The 20,342-nt window shown below is 36.7% G+C and overlaps 1 protein-coding gene across 3 annotated transcripts; it reads left to right on the forward strand.

Annotated features, from left to right (window-relative positions):
- The first annotated feature begins 244 nt into the window (after nucleotides 1-244).
- On the forward strand, nucleotides 245-3,827 carry LOC131038064 (probable potassium transporter 9). 3 transcript variants are annotated; one of them, XM_057970364.1, is made up of 5 exons: nucleotides 245-263; nucleotides 399-527; nucleotides 2,793-3,021; nucleotides 3,307-3,552; nucleotides 3,691-3,827. In XM_057970364.1, exons 2-5 carry the CDS (start codon nucleotides 510-512, stop codon nucleotides 3,822-3,824), a joined length of 627 nt encoding a protein of 208 aa, XP_057826347.1. In that variant the 5' UTR covers nucleotides 245-263; nucleotides 399-509; the 3' UTR covers nucleotides 3,825-3,827. The 3 variants fall into 3 exon arrangements, with proteins under 3 accessions (XP_057826347.1, XP_057826346.1, XP_057826345.1); XM_057970363.2 differs by lacking the exon at nucleotides 245-263 and having other exon boundaries at nucleotides 285-527; XM_057970362.1 differs by lacking the exons at nucleotides 245-263; nucleotides 399-527 and adding an exon at nucleotides 557-664.
- Nucleotides 3,828-20,342: the final 16,515 nt, after the last annotated feature.

Below are 20,342 nucleotides of genomic sequence, written 5' to 3' on the forward strand. Positions count from 1 at the left end.
ATTTATACTATTAAAGGTTTTATAAATAAAATAAAATAGTTAAAAGATTCCATTGCTTACATCACACTAATAATAGTATTCACAAACAATTTAATAATAATTTTAATATTTAATTTAAAAAATTCATTATAAAATTGATTAAAATATTTGAATTTTAAAATCTGACAACTAATGAAACATACTGCCTCTGAAAAACATATGTAAATGTGGGTCCGCAAAGTTAAGTTTTTTCGTGCACCATTTTTCAGGAGCCATGGTTGCTCGTAATATATTTATACACTTTTTCCGAGTTGTTTGTGAAAATCGAAAATCTTTGATTGAAAAATGCCTGAACACCATTGTGACGACTGCTGTTATAGGCTTCGAATGATGTTGATTAAGTTTGTTTTTTGTTACAGTCCAAAAGAGCCTGAGTTTTTTTCAAGGCGAAGACGTATATTCCTATCCAGGCCGGAACCCCACAACTGCAACAAACATCGTGATACGGAGTACGGATTTTCCTACATTGGATGAAAACAAGGTTAAAGGTAAAGACATTTTCTATTTCTGTTTGGATTCTGTATTTATATGACTTTCCGAAGTTAATACTGCTACATACTGCTACATACAATTATTACTCTCAACCATGGACGTTGAGCAAGGGGAATCTGTTAACACTCGCAAGGTAGGTGTCCTTCTACCACCCAAATGAAAATATAAATCTAGATATAAATTTGGGTTTTCATGTCTTTTGAGTTTTAAATGCTCTTGGGACTAGAATTTTTGCTGTTAGGATTTACAGACACCAGTAGTGTTTTCGGCAGTGGGTTCAAATGTATCTCTGAACTTCATTACTACCGGGAGAGTATTTCTTATGGGCCGTTGTTGCCCAATTGCCTATATTTTCACAAAAAAATTAACATATGTATTTTCAATTAGAAAAAAAAAGCAATATTCATCAAGTTTCTTTATGAATTCATGAAAAGTTATCAGGTTTGCTGAAATATTTTTTGTTCCTACAAAATAATATGTTTTTCATCTCGCTGAAATATTTATTTCCACAAAATTCTATGTTTTTCTTTATACCTGGTCAAAACAGAGAAGTTTTTAAAAAATGTTTTTCTTACTTCTAGCTTGAAAGATTGGTCTGCAATTCTCTACTTACACATTTTTTCCTTTGGTCCCTGCGATTCTGGCCCTTGTCAATACGTTGTACTCTTTTAGCCGTCTTTTTAGCCATTTTCTTCTATTTGTAAGTGAACGTCCATTTTACAACGTCCATTTTACTCTTTCTTTTAAATTCATTTGTGTGCAGAACACGTTAGGGCTATTTTATGATAGATGTACTTTTACAGTACCATTATCATTGTCCTATATTGGTCGTTCGTCCACGTTAATATAATTTTTTTCTGCATTGGGTGTTTAATTTGTGAGCAGTTAATTTGATATTAATTCAGTACAATGAATGGATTATTTGGTTCGCTAGGAAACAGCAGGCCATAATTATCACATATTAAATACAATGATCAAACCTATTTTATAATGGAAGAGTTATCCTACGCAATAGACGAATCCTCTGTTGAGATGTAACAGAATTCAAGGTTTTGAGTTTCTTGTCATGCGTAGCTATCTTACATTGCTAATTGTCTATCGTTTGGGCTGACAAATCAATTGTATTATTGACTTATATAGCCGCTTTGATCAAGGAAAAACTGTGAGCTATTTTGCTCCACTCAGATAACTTTTCACAAATTTTAAAATAATTGATTTTCACCAATTAAAAAGGTTTTTCGATAAAGATCAGTGATTATTTCTATAAAATATATTAAAGAGGGCGATAGTGAATTGCTCAATTTTGGCAAGGATCTCTAGTTACTCGTCCAACAAGTCAAAGAGGTTGAGAACCACATCACCCATCCATCTGCCACCCAATAGTAATATGGATGAAAGGAGATTGTGACATTCTCCCAACTCAGAAGGGAAAGGTTCCCCCTTCTCAGACAGAGGGCCTTTATGCACTTGGCAAACAAAAGGGCCTTCAAGCACTCTTCGAACAAAGAACCTATTGAATTTTTCATATTATACAAGAGGTAATTGGGAATTTTATTTTTGGTTTTATAGTTATTATTTATTAGATTTGCCACAAATAACAATAGTAATTTAAGCATTGACAGTAAATTTTATGCTTCCTTCCAATATTAACCTATAATGTTTATAATTCATAGATTTTGAAATAGGAAGATTTGTCAACTAATTTATGCTTTTTGATTTCCAACTACTGTACTTGCAAGGCTGAAGGAATGAATACGAGAATTCATAGATTTTGAAATAGAAAGATTTGTCAACTAATATATGCTCTTTGATTTCCAATACTGTACTTGCAAGGCTGAAGGAATGAATATGAGAAATCATATCCATGTCCATAGATGAACCGAAATGGTAAATAGAGCTGCTAAACACATGGCCAACAATGTCTTAGGTAGTGCGCATGACTTGTCCAGGTTAAATCTCTGACTTGATAAATCTACAAAATATGGGAATGCATAAAACACAAATCAGTAAATTGGCAAACAATTAAGATAAGAGATGCCATCAAATGCAATACAATGATCAAAACTAAAGATTACTGCCTAGAAGTTTCATCCTCTCTTCTCAATCACCATGGATTCATATGTAGACTTAATGATCTAATTACAAAGTTCATCTTTGGTACCTTCCCGCTTCATTGAAATAGTGAATGTCAGAAGAATTACCTGCTGACATTGGTTAAAAGTGTTTAGCGCTTACAAGTCATTTTGGATTTTGTTGTACAGAAAACATCATGGAAGACAGTTTTAACCTTGGTGTACCAGAGCTTTGGTGTTGTTTATGGAGATTTAAGTCTCTCGCCACTGTATGTATATCAAATTAGTTATGTTGAAAACTATGAGTACTCGGAGGAAGATATTTTTGAAGTGCTGTCCATAATCATCTGGACATTGACTTTGGTGCCTCTATTCAAGTATGTCTTGATTGTGCTGAGAGCTGATGACAATGGGGAAGGTACAGTCTCTATCAGCCAAATCTTTGCTATCTCCATATTTGACTTTGAACTTGATGAATAAGAGGCGTCTTTCAATACTAGGCAGTTTTTGGAGCTGGCTTAAGTAAGCGGGTGTCTTCTTGAGTGGATTAGAGCTTTTATTTATCCTCTCTTTAAGATTCTTTTGCTTAATTGCTTACAACATCTTATATCCCCTTCCACAGGAACAGGAAAAGATGTATGTTTAAATATTCTTATCCATGTATGTGCATTTAATAATCCTTCTATTTTCAATGCTGTTGCAGGAGGGACATTTGCACTTTATTCGTTATTATGCAGACATTCCAATATTAGCTTTTTGCCAAATCTCCGATCTGCGGATGGGGAATTTCTGACTGACAAAACAGAAGTATTACATGATAAAACAAATGTCTCAAGGGTCAAATCAATGCTTGGAAAGTATAAAACTTTGCAGCTTGTGTTGTTAATTGTGGCTTTGTTTGGCAGCAGTATGGTTATAGGAGATGGGGTGCTCATACCTGCAATTACTGGTGTGTTTTCTTATCTTAGCTGTCTGTGGTGTAAACAAACACTTGTTTTTCTTGTTAATATGCTTTGGTTTTGGAGAGCTATTTTAAACTTAAATTTCCAGAAACTAAAGCAACTTTGTATTATGGTAATGAATGCAGTGTTTTCTGCAGCTGAAGGGCTTAGAAGTTATATAATTGACGATACTGACCGTAAGTTCTTTTGCTTAAAGAAGCTCTATATTGATTTTCTAAAAGTCAATAGCCCACTGCTGTATCCTGTCTTATCTTGTTAAATTCAAGCCATTACTATATATTACTATATGTTGTTTCCAGGAATGAGTATTGTCCACTCAGATGTTTACTTGGAATATTAAAGCATTTGTACTTCATTATTTTTAATTTCCCTCTTTTGTGTACGGAATAAATTACTAAAGCTAGTAATATCTGTAATGTTCTTGTCAAATTGCATTGTTTCGCCTAGTTTGACCAGGCAATCGGACATTGCTTTTCACAGTTTGTTGAGAGATTTAGCAACTCATCTCTCTTAGGTAACTTTATTGCATTTAATTTTTAACGGGTCTATATTGTTACATTGACTTTTTCTTTTTCAACTCCAAATAGTTCATCAATGATTGCATTTTGTGTGTGATCTAAAAAAAATAGAAGTTTGTTATAATATAGTAAGATGCAAAGTTTCTTAGGCATAGAGCCTTAATGTCCAGAATTTCATTTCTACACAGTGTAAGCTGTGGTACATGAAATAGGAAATGACATTGAACCAAGAAATGAGGTCGAAGAGTTTCTTGAATAAGAAATGTTTTAAGGTATATAATATATTTATGTAAGAAATTCTGAAATTCTGAATTTGAAATTCTCATTATTGAAACAGATGCATGCATTCTACAATTAGATTCAAGAATCATAAACACAAATGAGGGCGATTGTCAATGAATATTATGAATCACAATCATAAAACAAGCACTGGTAAATGTGCAAGAAATCCATCAGCTGCCTCTGTATTACTATAAGAAGAAGGTTTAATAATTTGATTGCTTATCAAGTGCCTAAGGAAGAAGAGTAATATTTAGGAAGAGAATATGGCAACCAATTTGAATCTTTCCTGAACCAAAACTGAAATCAGTTAAGTGCAGAGACTAAATTGCTAGCTTATTAGAAGACATTGCTGAAAATGGATTGAGAACTTATAGGACTTAGGCCCAAATAATACTTTCAAAGCGTTCATTGCTGAAGATAGGTAAAAAATCTGCAAAAACACTTCTCAAATTCTCCTTGAGAGGCTTGCCATATCAATAACCTAAGATTTTTTAGTGATAAAAATCATGGCCTGCAATCTATGGATTTTCACAATCAAGCTATTTTTAGATACTATATGAAAAAGATGGCAAACCTAAAGCTCTATGCATTTGAAACATTTTGTTGTGTTGGTCATGTTGGGAATTTTGTGTAATATTCCCCTTAATTTTTTCAATTACAAGCACCACAAGCACCCGTTACGATTAGAAAATAAAAATCAAACACTGGTGAAAGTAACCCTTCCACTTTCTGATCACCAATAGCCCAATGTGGGAATTGTTGACGTGGCTAAAATCGTATTGCTAAAACTGATCAACGCAGAATAGAATATTTTGCTGAGTATTCTATCCTCTCTTGAAATAAGGGATCCCTAATGCTGTTTTTAATTGATCAACGAGGACAACCTCAAGGTTCCAATTGTCAGTTCATGATTGTAGGATAACTCAGTTGTTTGATGTGTTTTGCTGGAAACACAAAGGGGACTTACGTGGTTAGATAAAATCAGTTTCGGTTGTATAGGTTCCCTAAGACTTTACAGTCTTGACTTCATAGAATTCCTCTTTAACATGATGCTATTTTGGATTTCAACTTTCAGATAAGAAAAAGGGGAAAAAGGGGAAAAAGGGGAAGAAAGAGAGAGAAAGCAGCTAACTAATCTATCTAAAACAGTATATTCAGGAAAATAGAGTGAAACCTTTTAAAACCAGATTCAACTTTACCAGCTAATAAAGCACAACTATGTAAAATCTGATGCAATCTTCAAGGGGAGTTAGATTTTCATGCTATTAAACATAAATGCAAAACTTCTACATCCATCCATTTGATATCTGATAACCGAACTAAGCATATAAGTGGGTTCAGACTAACCATACAGAGGGAATGGCAATCAGCCAGTCCTTAATGGTATGAACTTCAAAGGTTTCTATCAAATACTAACCTGAATATACTATCTGAAAACAAAATACATGACATGAAATTAAATGGTGAAGAATGAGACCATGCACTCACATAAAATTAAGATAGCTTTAACTTCCATTAATTCTGTATAAAATTTGCCAGAGTTTCAGCAAAAATCTTAGAATTTCTTACAAAAATGAGGGAGAACAAGCCCCCTTTTTATAGGTTTTCAAAGTGGATGAATGGCCCAGATTTAATTATACAAGTGGCCCAGATTCATTCTTACAAAAATGGCTGACCATACCTATTAATAAGGAACAAATATCTGTTGGTATTTTGGTATGGTTTTGTCATTGATGTCAACACCTACTAAACACTTATCAACTCTGGCACTTTGGAGTATCAGCAACATTCACCGGCAAGCAAGTGACTTATGCACAGTCATCGGTATCTGTTACACCGGCAGGATATAATGATCACCGACACTTGGAATGATATGGAAAACACTTGGTTATGTCGAAGACATCATGTGGACACCTTGTCTTGGAGTTTTGTTTATTGGTATATTCGTATTTTGCATATTTGCTGTAACCGGCAAATAGGTCCAGGTTACACCGACAAGTTTATCTTTTCTAGATCAGCACGACATGCTATGAAGATGATTTATTATTGTTGTAAATGCATCAAGCCGACATGGTGAATCGGTTATTGCATCGGGTATTAATTATTTTGTAAATTAATTTTATTGTAATATCTTGTAGAGCCGACCTACTAAAATTGGTCCTAGGTTATGGTATAAATGTAAGATCTTATTTGTAAGATCAAGTGGGTGGAATGTGAAAAGGAGTGTGTGAAGGTATATGCGAGAATAAGAAGAGCTATACACGCAGGCATCATTTGAAGGTTGAAGGAGGGTTTTTGTGAAGACAATCAGAACTACACCGGTACTGAATCCAGCATATGAAGATGCTATTTTGAGCAGTACATTCTTATTGGATTTAACCATCCAATTGTAGTCAGTGTGACTCCCATTTTGTGTTTGAGCAGTGAGCTCTAGGCGCTTGGCCTTTCTACATGTGCAGACCCCATTTGTATACACTTACTATCTGCAGTAGTATCATCTGATTGTGGGTAAGGTTTCCCACTGTGGTTTTTCCCCTTACAGGGTTTCCACGTACAAAAATTGGTGTTATGTGTTTTGGATGACTTTGTCTTTTTGTTTCATGCATTAATCTTTACCGGTATTGCAATTATCTAATAAAACTGTCCATCGGTATAACAGACTGTTTCACCGGTATTAAGCAGAAAGTTGATTAAGTGGTTTTTGGTTTAAATTCATTTGACAACTGATTCACCCCCCCCTCTCAGTTGTCTCCGGGACCTAACAATATCTCCTTACCAACTACCAACTAACTAATAACTACCCAACATAAAGCTGCCCCCCAAAAAGTGCACTTGCACGGAGTTCAAATCTGCAAAAGCACTTTAGTGGTGAGAAGAAATAACTAGTTTTGGAAAAGTGTATTTGACGTTTTGCAATTTCGGTCAAAACCCCTAAGTTTTGCCTAAGTCTAAAATTTTCGGTTGGAGGGCTGAATTGGCAGATGGTGATTACTGTTGATGTTATGTTTTCAATTTGTACTTGGATTTAATTTACATTTCAACCCTAGGTGAAAACATGATTATTTATGCAAAATTATAACCATAGGGAGGACAAATTTGAACTTACTTGAGAATGAACCGAAGCGGCCTGGTAGAAATCAAAAGTGAAATGCCCTTCTACCATCCTTGATCTAGCAAAATGGATGAAAAATTCGGCCTCTTAGGAAGAAATGACAGTTGCAATCCTTCTTTAAAGCACTTTCCCGTTTTTATATGCTGCCCTTGAAAGGGGATTCATGGCCTCTAGGGGAAAACTCAGCTCCTTTAGCCCAAAAGCAAGATTGAACTCTTTGAAAACCCTGACCTTCATCAGCATCTCTAGATTTGGATAGAAATTCAACCTATCAAGGCGAAGTGCAAACTCGGCTTGCTAAGGGCAAATTTGAACTCGGGAAAAGATATGAAAGACCCACGCCCTTCCAAACTCAGCCCTTTGGAGAAAAATGAAAGTCTTTGTTAATCGCCCAAACTAGGCTTTTGGAGAGAAAATGGAAGAATTGCAGGATTTGCCCTTATGCCCTTCTACTTATGAAAATTCAGCCATTTCAAAAGAAATATGCAATTTTTTTCTTTTTCTTTTTTAGCTATATTGCCCCTTTTATAAAATTGGGCCTATTTGGGCTTATGTGTGATTTTTGATGTCCTATGCTTTTATCGCCTTTCATGCTTTGTTATAAAATTCGACTTGTTTGACCATTTTGCATGAACTTGGTTTGAAGCACCCTTTGAAGACTTTCGGGCTTTTGGAGGAAGATGTGCGATTTTAATTGCTTTTACCTTGAGTTTTTTCAGCCTATTGAGCCTTCAAGTTTCGGGCTTTTGGAGCCATTTTGTGCGACTTAACTTTGTTTAAATGCCCCCCTTTTTTACAAACTTCGGGCTATAGAGCTAAGTTGCACGATTTTAAGTTTAAGTTCTCTTCTCTCTTTTTTTCTTTTCGGGCCTTTAAGTTGAAATACGCGATTTTGAGTTTAAGTTCTCTTCTTATGAATTTCGAGCTCTTCATCCCCTTTTATTAGGACGCGTGCAAACTTCGGGTCATTTGATGATTTTGCGTGACTTTTTTTTTTGCCTTATGTCTTGAAATTTCGGGCTCTAGAGCCAAATTGCGCAATTTTAACTTCTGAGTTAAAGCTGTTAAAGTTGTGAAATACAACCTCACAGAACCCAGTGAACACCTGTATGCAAATAACCTGTCACAACAATGGAAGAGTCACACAAAACACAAAGATTGCTTCTAAAATTGCTTGATTTACAATGAAGGATATGCCATCCTTATAAAGAAATCTAATTCTAAAGATAGAAACCTTAAAAAACAATTAATAATTAATAATGAATTAATTATTAATATACCTAAGGGATGCATGCATATTAAATGATTATTAAATGCCTAAAAAAGCTTCCTAAATTTAGCTTAAGTGAAAAAAGAAAAAGGTGACTTAATTAATTAATCAATATGATTAAATTAATTAAGTAAATAAAACCTTTTACTCTAACACCCACCCTTAAGATGAATTTAGGGAGTAGCTAAAAAGCTAAGTGCATGAATGCAGCTACATGCAACAAAGGCAACTACATGCAAATTTGAGTCTCGGCAACAAGGCCTGATGAGGTACCCAATCACAACATGCAAATCTCTATAAAGTGGAGAAAAGGAAAAACCTAGTGGGAACAAAACTCCTCTCCAAAAAGAGATGAAGGAAGACCATGAAACCCTCAAAAAATGTAGAATCTCCTGTAAATGTTCCTCCATAGGAAGAATGAGAACTAATGTTGCACCAAAAAACGTCAAAGTGTGACAAAACCAGGTACCAATGTCGATGACGATGAATCACTCACTGCAAATGATAAAGATCAGGCACGTAGACCAGGTATGGGAACCATTGGTTACACAAACATACTAACATGCTCAATAGAGGAGAGAGGTCAAAGGCCTGATATCGAATTCCTAATCTACAATACATAAGGACTGCATCATATGTGTCATCAAAAGACGAAGGACAAAGAGCTGTGGCACTTTATGATAGTGCGTGTACAACATAGCTCAAAGAAGAAGATCCAACATGAAATGCAAGTGTGCAAAACTGGAAAACATGTAGATGAGGCTGCCACCAAATGATGCCTTGTAGAAATATGTGTAGATGATATGCCCTCTGGTTGGAATATAGCCAAGGGTGAAATTAAGGAAGCCAAAACTGCCCCCCCCCAAGGTTGTCGGTTGAAGAACATTGCATACAGGTTAGGTGAAATAAAACATGTTCCCAATTTTGGTTATTAGGGCAAAATTAGTTTTTTTATTAAAAAAAAACACAAAAAAACGCCCCTTAAAAAACACTTTTTGAAAAAAAATAAAAAAAATTGTTTTTTTATTTTAAAATGCATGCAAAAAAAAAAATTGATTAAAAAACCAAAAAAGCACATGCAAAAAAAAACTTTTTGAAAAAAGAAAAAAAAACAATATGTTTTTTAATTAAAAAAATGCATCCATAAGAAAATGATTTAAAAAATAAAAAAACACATGCAATCAAAGAAGGTTTTTTTAGTTAAAAAAACTAATTAAAAAATGCAAACATTTTATTTAAAAAAAGGCATGAAATTTTTTTATAAAAAAACTAATAAAAAAAAAATATAAAAAATAAAACTAATAAAAAAATAAAAGTTTTTTAATAAAAAAAATGCAAACATTTTATTTAAAAAAAATAGAAGGCATGAAAAGTTTTTATAAAAAAATTAATAATAAAGAAAAGATTTAAAAAAAAAAAAACTAATAAAAAACTAATATTAAAAAAACTAATTAAAAAAAATGCAAATATTTTATTTAAAAAAAAAAAGGCATGAAAAGTTTTTATAAGAAAGAAAAGATTTAAAAAAAAAATCTAATAAAAAAAACAAAAAAAAACTCACGCCCCCCAAATTTAATTTAAAAAAATAAAAAATAAAAAATTCTTTTATTTTGATTTTTGGAAAAAAAACAAAAAATAAAAAAAAGACCTATACTGTACTTGCGTCTGTACGGCTAGCCAAGGAGGGAAATTTTCTCTCCGAAGCAAACGGTGACCGATCTGAGTGAATGAACAAGCGATCTTGGGGTTGTTGGACGTTCCGAGTCCACTGGCGATGTCGGTTTTTTGCCCGAGGTGCTGGAAATCGTGAATATCTCCAAAAAGGGCAAACAGTGTCTTTAGATCTGAGCTCTGATACCATTGTAGTATTCATGATTGTTGAATTCCCACAAGCCCAGATAATCATCTACAAGAATACCTGTTACATACAAAGGAGAAATTGCACAACAAACGAGAATATTAAAGACAATAACAAGAACTGAATGCTTGATTGAATATTGCTTGATTTACAATGAAGGATATGTCATTCTTATAAAGAAATCTAATTCTAAAGATAGAAACCTTAAAAAGCAATTAATAATTAATAATGAATTAATTATTGATATACTTAAGGGATGCATGCATATTAAATGATTATTAAATGCCTAAAAAAACTGCCTAAATTTAGCTTAAGTGAAAAAAGAAAAAGGTGACTTAATTAATTAATCAATATGATTAAATTAATTAAGTAAATAAAACCTTTTACTCTAACAAAAACACCTTGGATGAAGTTCGGGCCTCTATGCCTTTTGGCACGATTTTGGATGTCTATGAGTTATAATGCTTGGCAATTTTTAACTTTGGCCACTTTGATCAATATGTCGATTTTTGGTTGAATGCCCCCTTCTTATGGATTTCGGGCCTTTTAGGAAGAATGCAATTCAGGCTAATAAAGAGTTTTGAGAGATCTTATTTTAAAACACCTCCTTTGCAAATTTTAATTTTCAGCCTATTTGTTTAAAATGTGAGATCTTTTGATTTGCCTTAGGCACTCAGATAGCCGACTTTCTTCTCAGCTTTTTAAAATCTCGTGTTTGCCTGGTGGTCTGGACTGGATGCAATATTTTGCTTCTTATTTTCAAGGCGCGAACCCTCTAGGATCTAGGACTCAGGCTAGTTCAATCTTAGGTCAGATCATCTTCTCAAAGCTCAAACTTCTCATTGTTGCAACCTACTCTGCTCAGCTACAAAATTTCACTCAAGACCTCAACGAGGTAACAAGACGAAAGGGGGGGACCTTGTCGATGATAGGGAGTGTGTGCAAGGCACAACAAATGGCGACTCTGCTGGAGAAATGCTTCCAATCATTTCAGGGACAATAGTCCGGATCGAACCCAGAATCGATGGTTAGCCACCACAGGTTGGACGAAAAAGATAGAGAAAGGTCTCTCAAGACCGAATAATGTTGTAGGTCAAATCAAATCATGCGTTATCGGATTAGCCAGTGTTTGAAATGAGGTTCATTTTAGCTTAGAAAGGGTTGAAGCATCAATGTTTCACCATGTCAAGCTACCTTGGGGACTCATACTCCAAAAGCAACCTGAATAGAGCCCTGCTGCCAGCAGGCGTTCATAGCCCCGACGGAGTTATTGTCTGTAAGTTGACAGAGATTGCTCTGTTTCCAGTAGATTTTCTTTTTCAATACCGGCAAAGGTGTCTGCACTCCCGAAGCCAAGTTTCTTCTGATATTTCATTGCTGTTTAGATTCCTTTTCTTTTGATTTTCTTTTCACTTTTCACCTTTTTCGGCTTTGGAGGCAATGAAGCCTACGTGGGATTGAGCATAACATTGGTCGCTGAAGCAAAGCTTCAGATTTTGACATTGACACAGTGTCCTTTTGACGAGCAACTAATTCTATGCAATTTGTTAAGTGTATTGTGTAGTAATCACGATGTTGAGGATAAATTTTGACGAGAAACAAAATTTTGAAATGAAAGGTTTTCTAGATTTATCCAACCTTCTTATGGGGCGTTCCGGTGATTGTCTTACTAGAGCTAAGATTGGAGAAACAATAAGTCACCAAACTCTGACTTTGTACACCAATGCCATACAACGAATGCAAACTCTCCTCCCAAAATGACAGAAGACCAACCCCTTTCAAAAGAAAACCTAACTAAAGTAGAAAACAAACTAAACAAGAGCAGGAAAGCAAAAAAAAGCAAAAAAAAAAAACTATTCTAAAAAAAACAAAGTAAAGGCTTCAAAAGAAACCTAAGGTTGGAAGTAATGCTTCCAATCATTTCAAGGACGATAGTTAAAGCTGTAGAGGCTTGAAAGAATTTTAAGGTCCACCCCTGAACGAGAAAGATTTGCCGGATATCAAGTTTATAAACGTAAACAATATCATAGGGTGACAGACCCAAGTGAACCCAGTTCTTCCAACCAGCAATTTGCTGTCCCAGTGAGTGCTGTTTACATAGTTCTAGCAGGTACCGCTCAAACAACCCCTCTAGTTCCACCAGTCCAGCCACAAATGGCTCATCAAAAACCTACTCCAAATGGCGCGACTTGGTTGGTTGACAACCCGTCCTCATTAGTCTTCACAGATTACCATGATATGCTGAAAAGCCCAGATAAGTTCTGTTCGATCTTCCATGTAAATGACTTCAACAAAATAGCAGAAGAGCATATCAAAATATTTGAAGATGCATTACGTAACAGGCGGATTGAGTATGCTGACGTTGCATGTAGGCTCTTCCCTTATTCTTTAGGGGAAGATGCGTTTTACTGGTTCATTCATTTGCCTACTTCATCCATTGACTCTTGGGAAAAGTTGAAAGCAGCCTTCACCGGCAAATATGGGATCCCCATCACGTCCACAAAGCTGTATAGACAGTTCGTAGAGGTAAAGAGGCAGGGGCATGAACCAATTAGCTCCTTTAACAACAGGTTTCACAAGGCCTTTACAAGGTTGCAAGATCCTTATGTGGTAAGTGATGCTTCAGCAAGGGAAATATATTATTCAGCCCTGGATTATCTAACAACGATGTTTGTTCGGCAATTGCAGCCTACCCCAACCACATTAACAAAATCATATGCTAAGGCCATGGAGATCAGTAAGAACTTAGGCCAAAATGTTGTGGGACCCTTACTCCAATTAGGACTGCCTGCTATGCCCAACCAGATTCAGGGAATCAGTCAAGCTTTAGCTCACCAGGCGCCTATTATGAATCAAAGCCCGCAACCAACATATCAACCCCCGCAACCTCCAAATCAATTAGTGCTCCATCCCGAACCACCTATATCCCAAATACCTCCCAGCCAACTTGTTTATTTGCAAAATACCGCAACATATACCAGGACACAGGAGGAAAAGGTAAAATGCGGGAGTTGACGGACCAAATGAGAAAGCTCTCTACTTAAGTCACTTATTTGCGCAACCAGAACAATCAGTTGCAAAGCACACAAAGGAATCAACACCAAGGTCAACACCAAAACCAGTATCAAAACTAGAATTACCAAAGGCCAAATAGGACATGGAATACCCGTCCTAACAATGACGGAGTTCCTACGCCACTAGACAACCCGTCAGCATCTGAAAATAGACCAGGAGACAAAGTGTTCCTGGCAGAAGCCTCTCTATCCAATTGGTGTAGGCTACATAACACCAACCAGCACTCTGAATTGCAGTGCGATGAATTTCAGGTGGCAACAACCATATTTCAGCGGGAAGTTGAAAATACAACATCATGTTAAAGAGAAATTCGATGAAGTCAAGACTGTGGAGTCTTAGGGAACCTGTGCAATTGAAACTTATTTTATCTAACCACGTAAGTCCCCTTTGTGTTTCCAGCAAAACAAATCAAACAACTGAGTTATCCTACAGTCATGAACTGACAATTGGAACCTAGAGGTCGTCCTCGTTGATCAATTAAAAAACAACATTAGGGATCCCTTATTTCAAGAGAGGATAGAATACTCAACAAAACATTCTATTTTGCGTTGACCAAATAGAGTTGTAGCAATACGATTTTAGCCACGTCAATAGGAAGGTGAGAGCATATGGTGCTAAGGGGATCATTAGGTCAATGATCAACTGGAAATTACAATTCAAATTACAATACTGGATGGCAAGCCAGCCCCTTCCACGTATCTAGCGGGTGAGAGAAATTTCCATAGTAGTTTGGCGGTGCAACCAACCAATTACAAGAATACAAGGAATTGAAAATAGCAACAATCACTTGAACACTTATCCAGTGGGAGGACTGAAAATGGAATTGCAATCCACTCAATCGCTTATTCAGCGGGAGGACAGTGTTACAATAATAAAGAAAGGCGGCAAGCTAGCCTCTTCCACTTATTCAGTGGGTCCTGAGCAACAATCCAGAAATAGATAGTTGTTAGTACTAATAATCAGCTTTACAATGCATAATATGGATTTTCTGATTATGAGATATCGCTGTCCAAATATAGGCGGCAAAACCAACCTCTTCCACTTATGCAGTGGGACTCAGAGTAATCAAGAAACTTGTTGTTAGTGCTACTAACCAGCATTACAAAATGAATAAGAATGGTAAATCAAGTGTTGATAACAAGTCCAACAACTGCAAATAATAACATATCCACTCCCAAAACCAACATAGACCAACCACACCAAGAATGCACTCCACACTAACAACTTCACACTCTGAAAATGCAAACCACACACTGGAAAAATGCAGACCAACAACCTAAAAACTTACCAAAAAACTCATAACTTTGCCCACACTCAATGGAATGTAATGTCCCTACTAGTTAGAGATCACTGTCCTGCAAACTAATCTCAATTCTTATTTAATAAAAAGGATACGAATGCGGTATTGGGACATGTCCTTAGGCGGTTGTAATGCCCGCCTTCTTGGAACCCATCATGGTTCCAAGCCTTACCAGGAAATCGATGGATAATCCGATTCCTGTCTTGGATGTAACATCTTACATCCAAGCCTACCAAGGAAGATCGTCATATATGATCATTCCTTGCCTTGGATGATACATCTTATCATCCAAGTCTACCAGAGAGGACTGGCCAGATCCGTCTCTTCTTGGGTGAGCTTTTGACACCCAAGCCTTTAACATATATGCATATGAATACTCAGTATATACTACCTACCAGGGATCATCGTAATCCTTGAATTAGGTTAAGGGAATTTCCTCCCAATAGCCTCCATCACATAGCCACATTATTGTTATTCATATAACATTTTATATTTCATTATCATCTATATTTTATGCCATCATCTACATATTCCTTAATTACTATTATTGATCCTATATACATACAAATATGTTGCATACATACATATATCTATTGCTACATACACATGAGACAATATTATTATACTATTATAACTTTGCCAAAGATATTGGTATACTATTACATACGACAGAACCATCATTAATATATATGTGTGTGTGTGGCACACACGTCCACACACATATATATTCCTGTGGCGTCTAAGTCAACTGCTTACCTGTTTCGCAGTCCACAGCCCGCAGCCTCTCTTCCTCCCATTTGCCCTTCCTCCGTGTCCTCCCTTTGCTCTGCAGGTTTGTCTTTACTTAATACCCGTGGAGGGGAAGGGTTGCGTCCCACCACGGGGTCCCTTCCGTGGGAAGGAGTGTGACGGTGGTCGCAACCCAGGTTGCAACTCCTGTCCCACCACTTCCCTCGGGGGGGGTAACCGTGGCGCGACTCTTCCCTTTTAATATCTCGATCACATTTAATAATTAACATAATATAATAAACTTTAACTTATATATAAAATGAACTTAGCTTATTTAATATCTCAATTTAATAATGAGCATTTCTTAATTATTTAATAACTCATTTCTTCATCATTTAATATATTAAATATATATTAACATTATTTAATCATTTATTTCTTATATTAACCTTATTTAATATATTAACATTATTTAATAATTTATCTCCTCTTTTAACATATTAACATTATTTAACATAATTTTAATAATTGATCTCTTCATTCTATATATTTCTACTGGACCTAGTAATATATGCTAATGCTATTATCATTATTGGGGTATTTTATAAGATTTACATCAGGTGATACAGTATAGGATTATCACATGGAATGACCCCAAAACAACTGCAAATGAAAGATATGAGACAGACGATTAAGCTAGACCCAACAAATTGCATCAAATACCCCCAAATGAATTCTTGCACGCATTCCCAGGCAGGCCAACATGGTACGGCCAGGGCAGAAGTACGACTTGCATTTAAAAAATGAATACACCAAATTAAGCTCTACCAACTTACAAGAATGATCGCCTGGGACACAGGAAGAGAATAACCCACTACCCAGAATGAGTTGACACCCGGACAAAGAGTCATGAACGAAAACATGCTACAGCCACACCAAAACTAGCAACTTGAAAATCCACACACAACACTCCAGAATCAGAAAACTCGAACACACACTAGCAATGAATCCATCCATTCTTCTGAGTGAAGAAGAGTTCCCAAACTCAACTAGTCGCTATCATTCAAGCGAGAAGCTAAGCAAATAGTCTAGGAGGTAAGTATTCTTCGAAGCATTCTAACAACATTTCGACAACACTTAGTTATAAAATTCTTGGATACCAAAATGAGAGCCCAAGGCCTTTATTTATAACCTCTCACCAGGCCAAATTCAAATTCAAATTCAAATTCACTCTAGATGGTGCCCAAATCAAATGCAAATTCAATTCATCTTAATTTGTGTAATGTCCCCTTCCAGCCAGTGATCACTCCTAGTGAAGAATAGCCTATTTAGGAGGCCCGTAGGCTATTTTTGGCAAAATTAGGGTTTCCATCTTTCGGGAAGATTTTGAGTGGGAAGCAGTTGGAGTTTGGCAGAATGAATCAAAGTTTCCTTCTGGGTTTTCTGTAAGCTTCGCAATGGTATGACATGCAATCAATTCAGGGGAGTTTGCAGAACTTACTATTTTTAGCAAGTTGGTGGCAGCTGTTAGGGTTTTGAGATTATTCCGAGTTCTCTGAGCTTCTTCTCATGGTTCGAAAAACAGGCTGTTTGGAGTTGTTTTCGGGACTTACTATTTTTAGTAAGTGCCATTTCAGGCAGTTCTATTTTTAGCAGGGCAGTTCAGAACTCCAGTTCAGTCCAGTTGTTGGTTCAGCACTTCAATCCTCAATCCAATTGGTATTGATCAGTATTTGGCTTGCAAAATGATTTATTAAATATTAACACTACATTCTAAAGTTGATATTTAATTATTATTTGGATGACTTTGAAAAGTTAATATTTAATTGTTATTTGGACGACTTGGAGATATAAATCATGTTTTATTTAAATGATTTTATTGCTCTCCTAAGTTGGGCTCCTTAATGAAATAATGTTTTAATTCGTCAATTGTGGATCTTGCAAATGGGCAAACTTGTCTAGATGGTGCGAATTTCTCCTTGGGCGCCCATGTGGTGAAATGAAATGGAAATGCAACTCCATTTTGAAATAAAATGAAATGTAATTTGCTTTGGGCGAATTTGGGAGCAGTTGAATTTGAATTTGGTGGAGCAAATGTTATAAATAAGAGCCTTGGGCTCTCATTTTTGGGATCTGAAGAAATTACATTGTTATGCTACCAAAATGGTGAGCGAATCTGAGCTTCGGAGTTAAGGCTTCCTAGCTTGCACAATTTCGTACTTGCAATTTCGTAGCTGATCAGTGTGTATGTGAGTGAATTTTGGTGTGTGGATTTTCAGTTTTTTGAGTTTGATGCGTTTCCTTCTTGCTGGTTTTGGATTTCTCATTCTAACCCTAACGGGTTTGGTTGTGTGTGTAATCTTGTTAAAAAACAAAAAAAAAATTGTTGGGGATATTATAGTGGTATTAGAGCTGGTTTTCTTGCCAGCCTGTGAATTCAGAGTGATCAGAGTTCTCCATGAGTGACAAAGACATCCGTTACTACAATAGAGAACAAAGACGACAACAGTATCAGATTCCCGCAGTGCCAGTGAAGAGACCTTTTTAGAGGTTTCGAGAAACAGAGATAAGGAAATTGATTCAATAGATTCGGTGGATTCAATGGGAGAAAGAATATTTGGTTAGAATGATGCAACTATGGCTATGGAGAAAATGGAGAAAAAATTTGATACTATGATGGACATGATGTCCCAGATGATAGCCACTTTTAGACAGAATGCTGGAGGAGGGCATAGTTAAGATCAAAATCAGAATATGAGTGGAAAAAATGCCAGCACTTCAAACAACTCTGGTGGTAATGGGAATGGCAGCAACAATAGTAGCAATAGTAGTGGAATGCCTGTTGGACCAGTGACAAGATCGTTGCAACCAGTTTTCCATCCAAGGGAAACACCACCTCCTGAAGTCGAAGTCCCTGTGGCTGATGAGATCCGGCCTAGTTTTGTGGAGTATGCATCACTTCCCCAAGAGATCCGAAATGTCTTGTCTCTTGACCAATACATGAATCAGAAGAAGCGGAGGGAAGGAAGATATGATAATCAATACTCCACTCCAAGAGATTATCAACAAGCTCTTGGGAGGGTTACTCTAGTGCATTTTGATGGAAGTAGTAAGAGTACAACTAGAGCGTGGGTGCAGAAGTTGGACAATTATTTGTCCTTGACGCCTATGCTCGAAGAAGAAGCCATCAAGTTTGCCACGTTGCACTTGGATGGAGTTGCTCACGAATGGTGGTGTTGTGACCTTTTTCACACATCGCCCCATTGCTACTGGGGACCCTCTGATTTTTTTCCTGCTTTCTAGGGTTTTGTTAGTGTCCTGTGACCTTTTTGCTGCAGTTTCACCAAGCCTTGTCCAGTTCAGAGCATTTCAGGCCCTGATGATTGAAAGTTAGTTTTTGCAAGTTATGTGATTCCGAAGCGTGAACACCACCAGAGTGCTTAGAAAGGCCAAAGGACGAAGATCGCAATCGATTTGGACGAATTTGGACAACTTTCTATTTTTAGAAAGTTTGCTTTTTTGCTTTTTCCTATTTTTTAGGAAGTTTCGTTTTTGGCATTTTCAGCCCAATCCCCGGTATGGCTATTTTTAGAAAGTTTTTCCTATTTTTTAGGGATGTCTGCTTTTTGCTTTTTCGGGATGCAAACCTAGGGTTTACACTTGCACCACTGACTAGCTTCAACTAAAACTCGAAAATTCCAAGTTTTGACCTAAAAAAGCTAATCCCTAGATTTTAGGCTTTTTTGCTTTTTTGGGATGCAAACCTAGGGTTTACACTTGCACTACTGACCAACTTCGACTGGAACTCGAAAATTCCAAGTTTTGACCTAAAAAAGCTAAATCCCTAGATTTTAGGCTTTTTGCTTTTTCGAGATGCAAACCTAGGGTTTACACTTGTACCACTGACCAGCTTCGACCAGAACTTGAAAATTCCAAGTTTCGATCTAAAAAGCTAAATCCCTAGATTTTAGGCTTTTTGCTGCTTCAGATGATCCACCTAGGCATGGATTTCAAATTTCAAGTTAATCCGATTAAATTAGACTAAACTGTGAAATTTTGAAATTTCTCTGAAAATTATTCTAAGTCTGGCTAACAAGGGTTTTGAAGTATTTTTGCAGGTTCAAACCCCACCACAATGTAAGAGAGGCCATGAAGGAGCCTTGCCTGAAGTCTGCCATGCCTTAGGAGGTTGTGTGGGTGCTCACCTCAAAGTCCTCCATGCCTTTGGGGGTCACATGGGTGCTAAGCCAGAAGTCCGCCATGTGTTGAAGAGGCCATGATGGCCAGTGCTCTAAAGTCCGCCCATGAGGGGATGTGTTGAAGACCGCCTTGCATGGAGCAACCATCAAAGTCCGCCATGTATGCATTGGAAGCCATGTAGGGGACACCACCAAAGTCCGCCCAAGCAAGAGGAGGGATGCCTAAAGTCCGCCACACCCTAGAGAGGTCATGTGGGAGCTAAGGCCAAAGTCCGCCATGCCTTAGGAGAGTCATGAAGAGGGACCTTCAAAGTCCGCCCCAATGCCTTAGCCAAATTTTCACCTTAATGGAGGCCGTGAAGGTGCCTTAGCCAAAGTCCGCCATGCATTTGGAGGCCATGTAGGGGACACCACCAAAGTCCGCCCAAGCAAGA

This window comes from Cryptomeria japonica, chromosome 2, assembly GCF_030272615.1.
Source record: "Cryptomeria japonica chromosome 2, Sugi_1.0, whole genome shotgun sequence".
Taxonomy (NCBI): domain Eukaryota; kingdom Viridiplantae; phylum Streptophyta; class Pinopsida; order Cupressales; family Cupressaceae; genus Cryptomeria; species Cryptomeria japonica.

Coding starts and splice junctions, on each gene's coding strand:
- LOC131038064 (XM_057970362.1), top strand. CDS start 626: ATGGACGTTGAGCAAGGGGAATCTGTTAACACTCGCAAG. Junction 665..2,792: donor AATCTGTTAACACTCGCAAG/GTAGGTGTCCTT, acceptor TTTGTTGTACAG/AAAACATCATGGAAGACAGT. Junction 3,022..3,306: donor AGCTGATGACAATGGGGAAG/GTACAGTCTCTA, acceptor ATGCTGTTGCAG/GAGGGACATTTGCACTTTAT.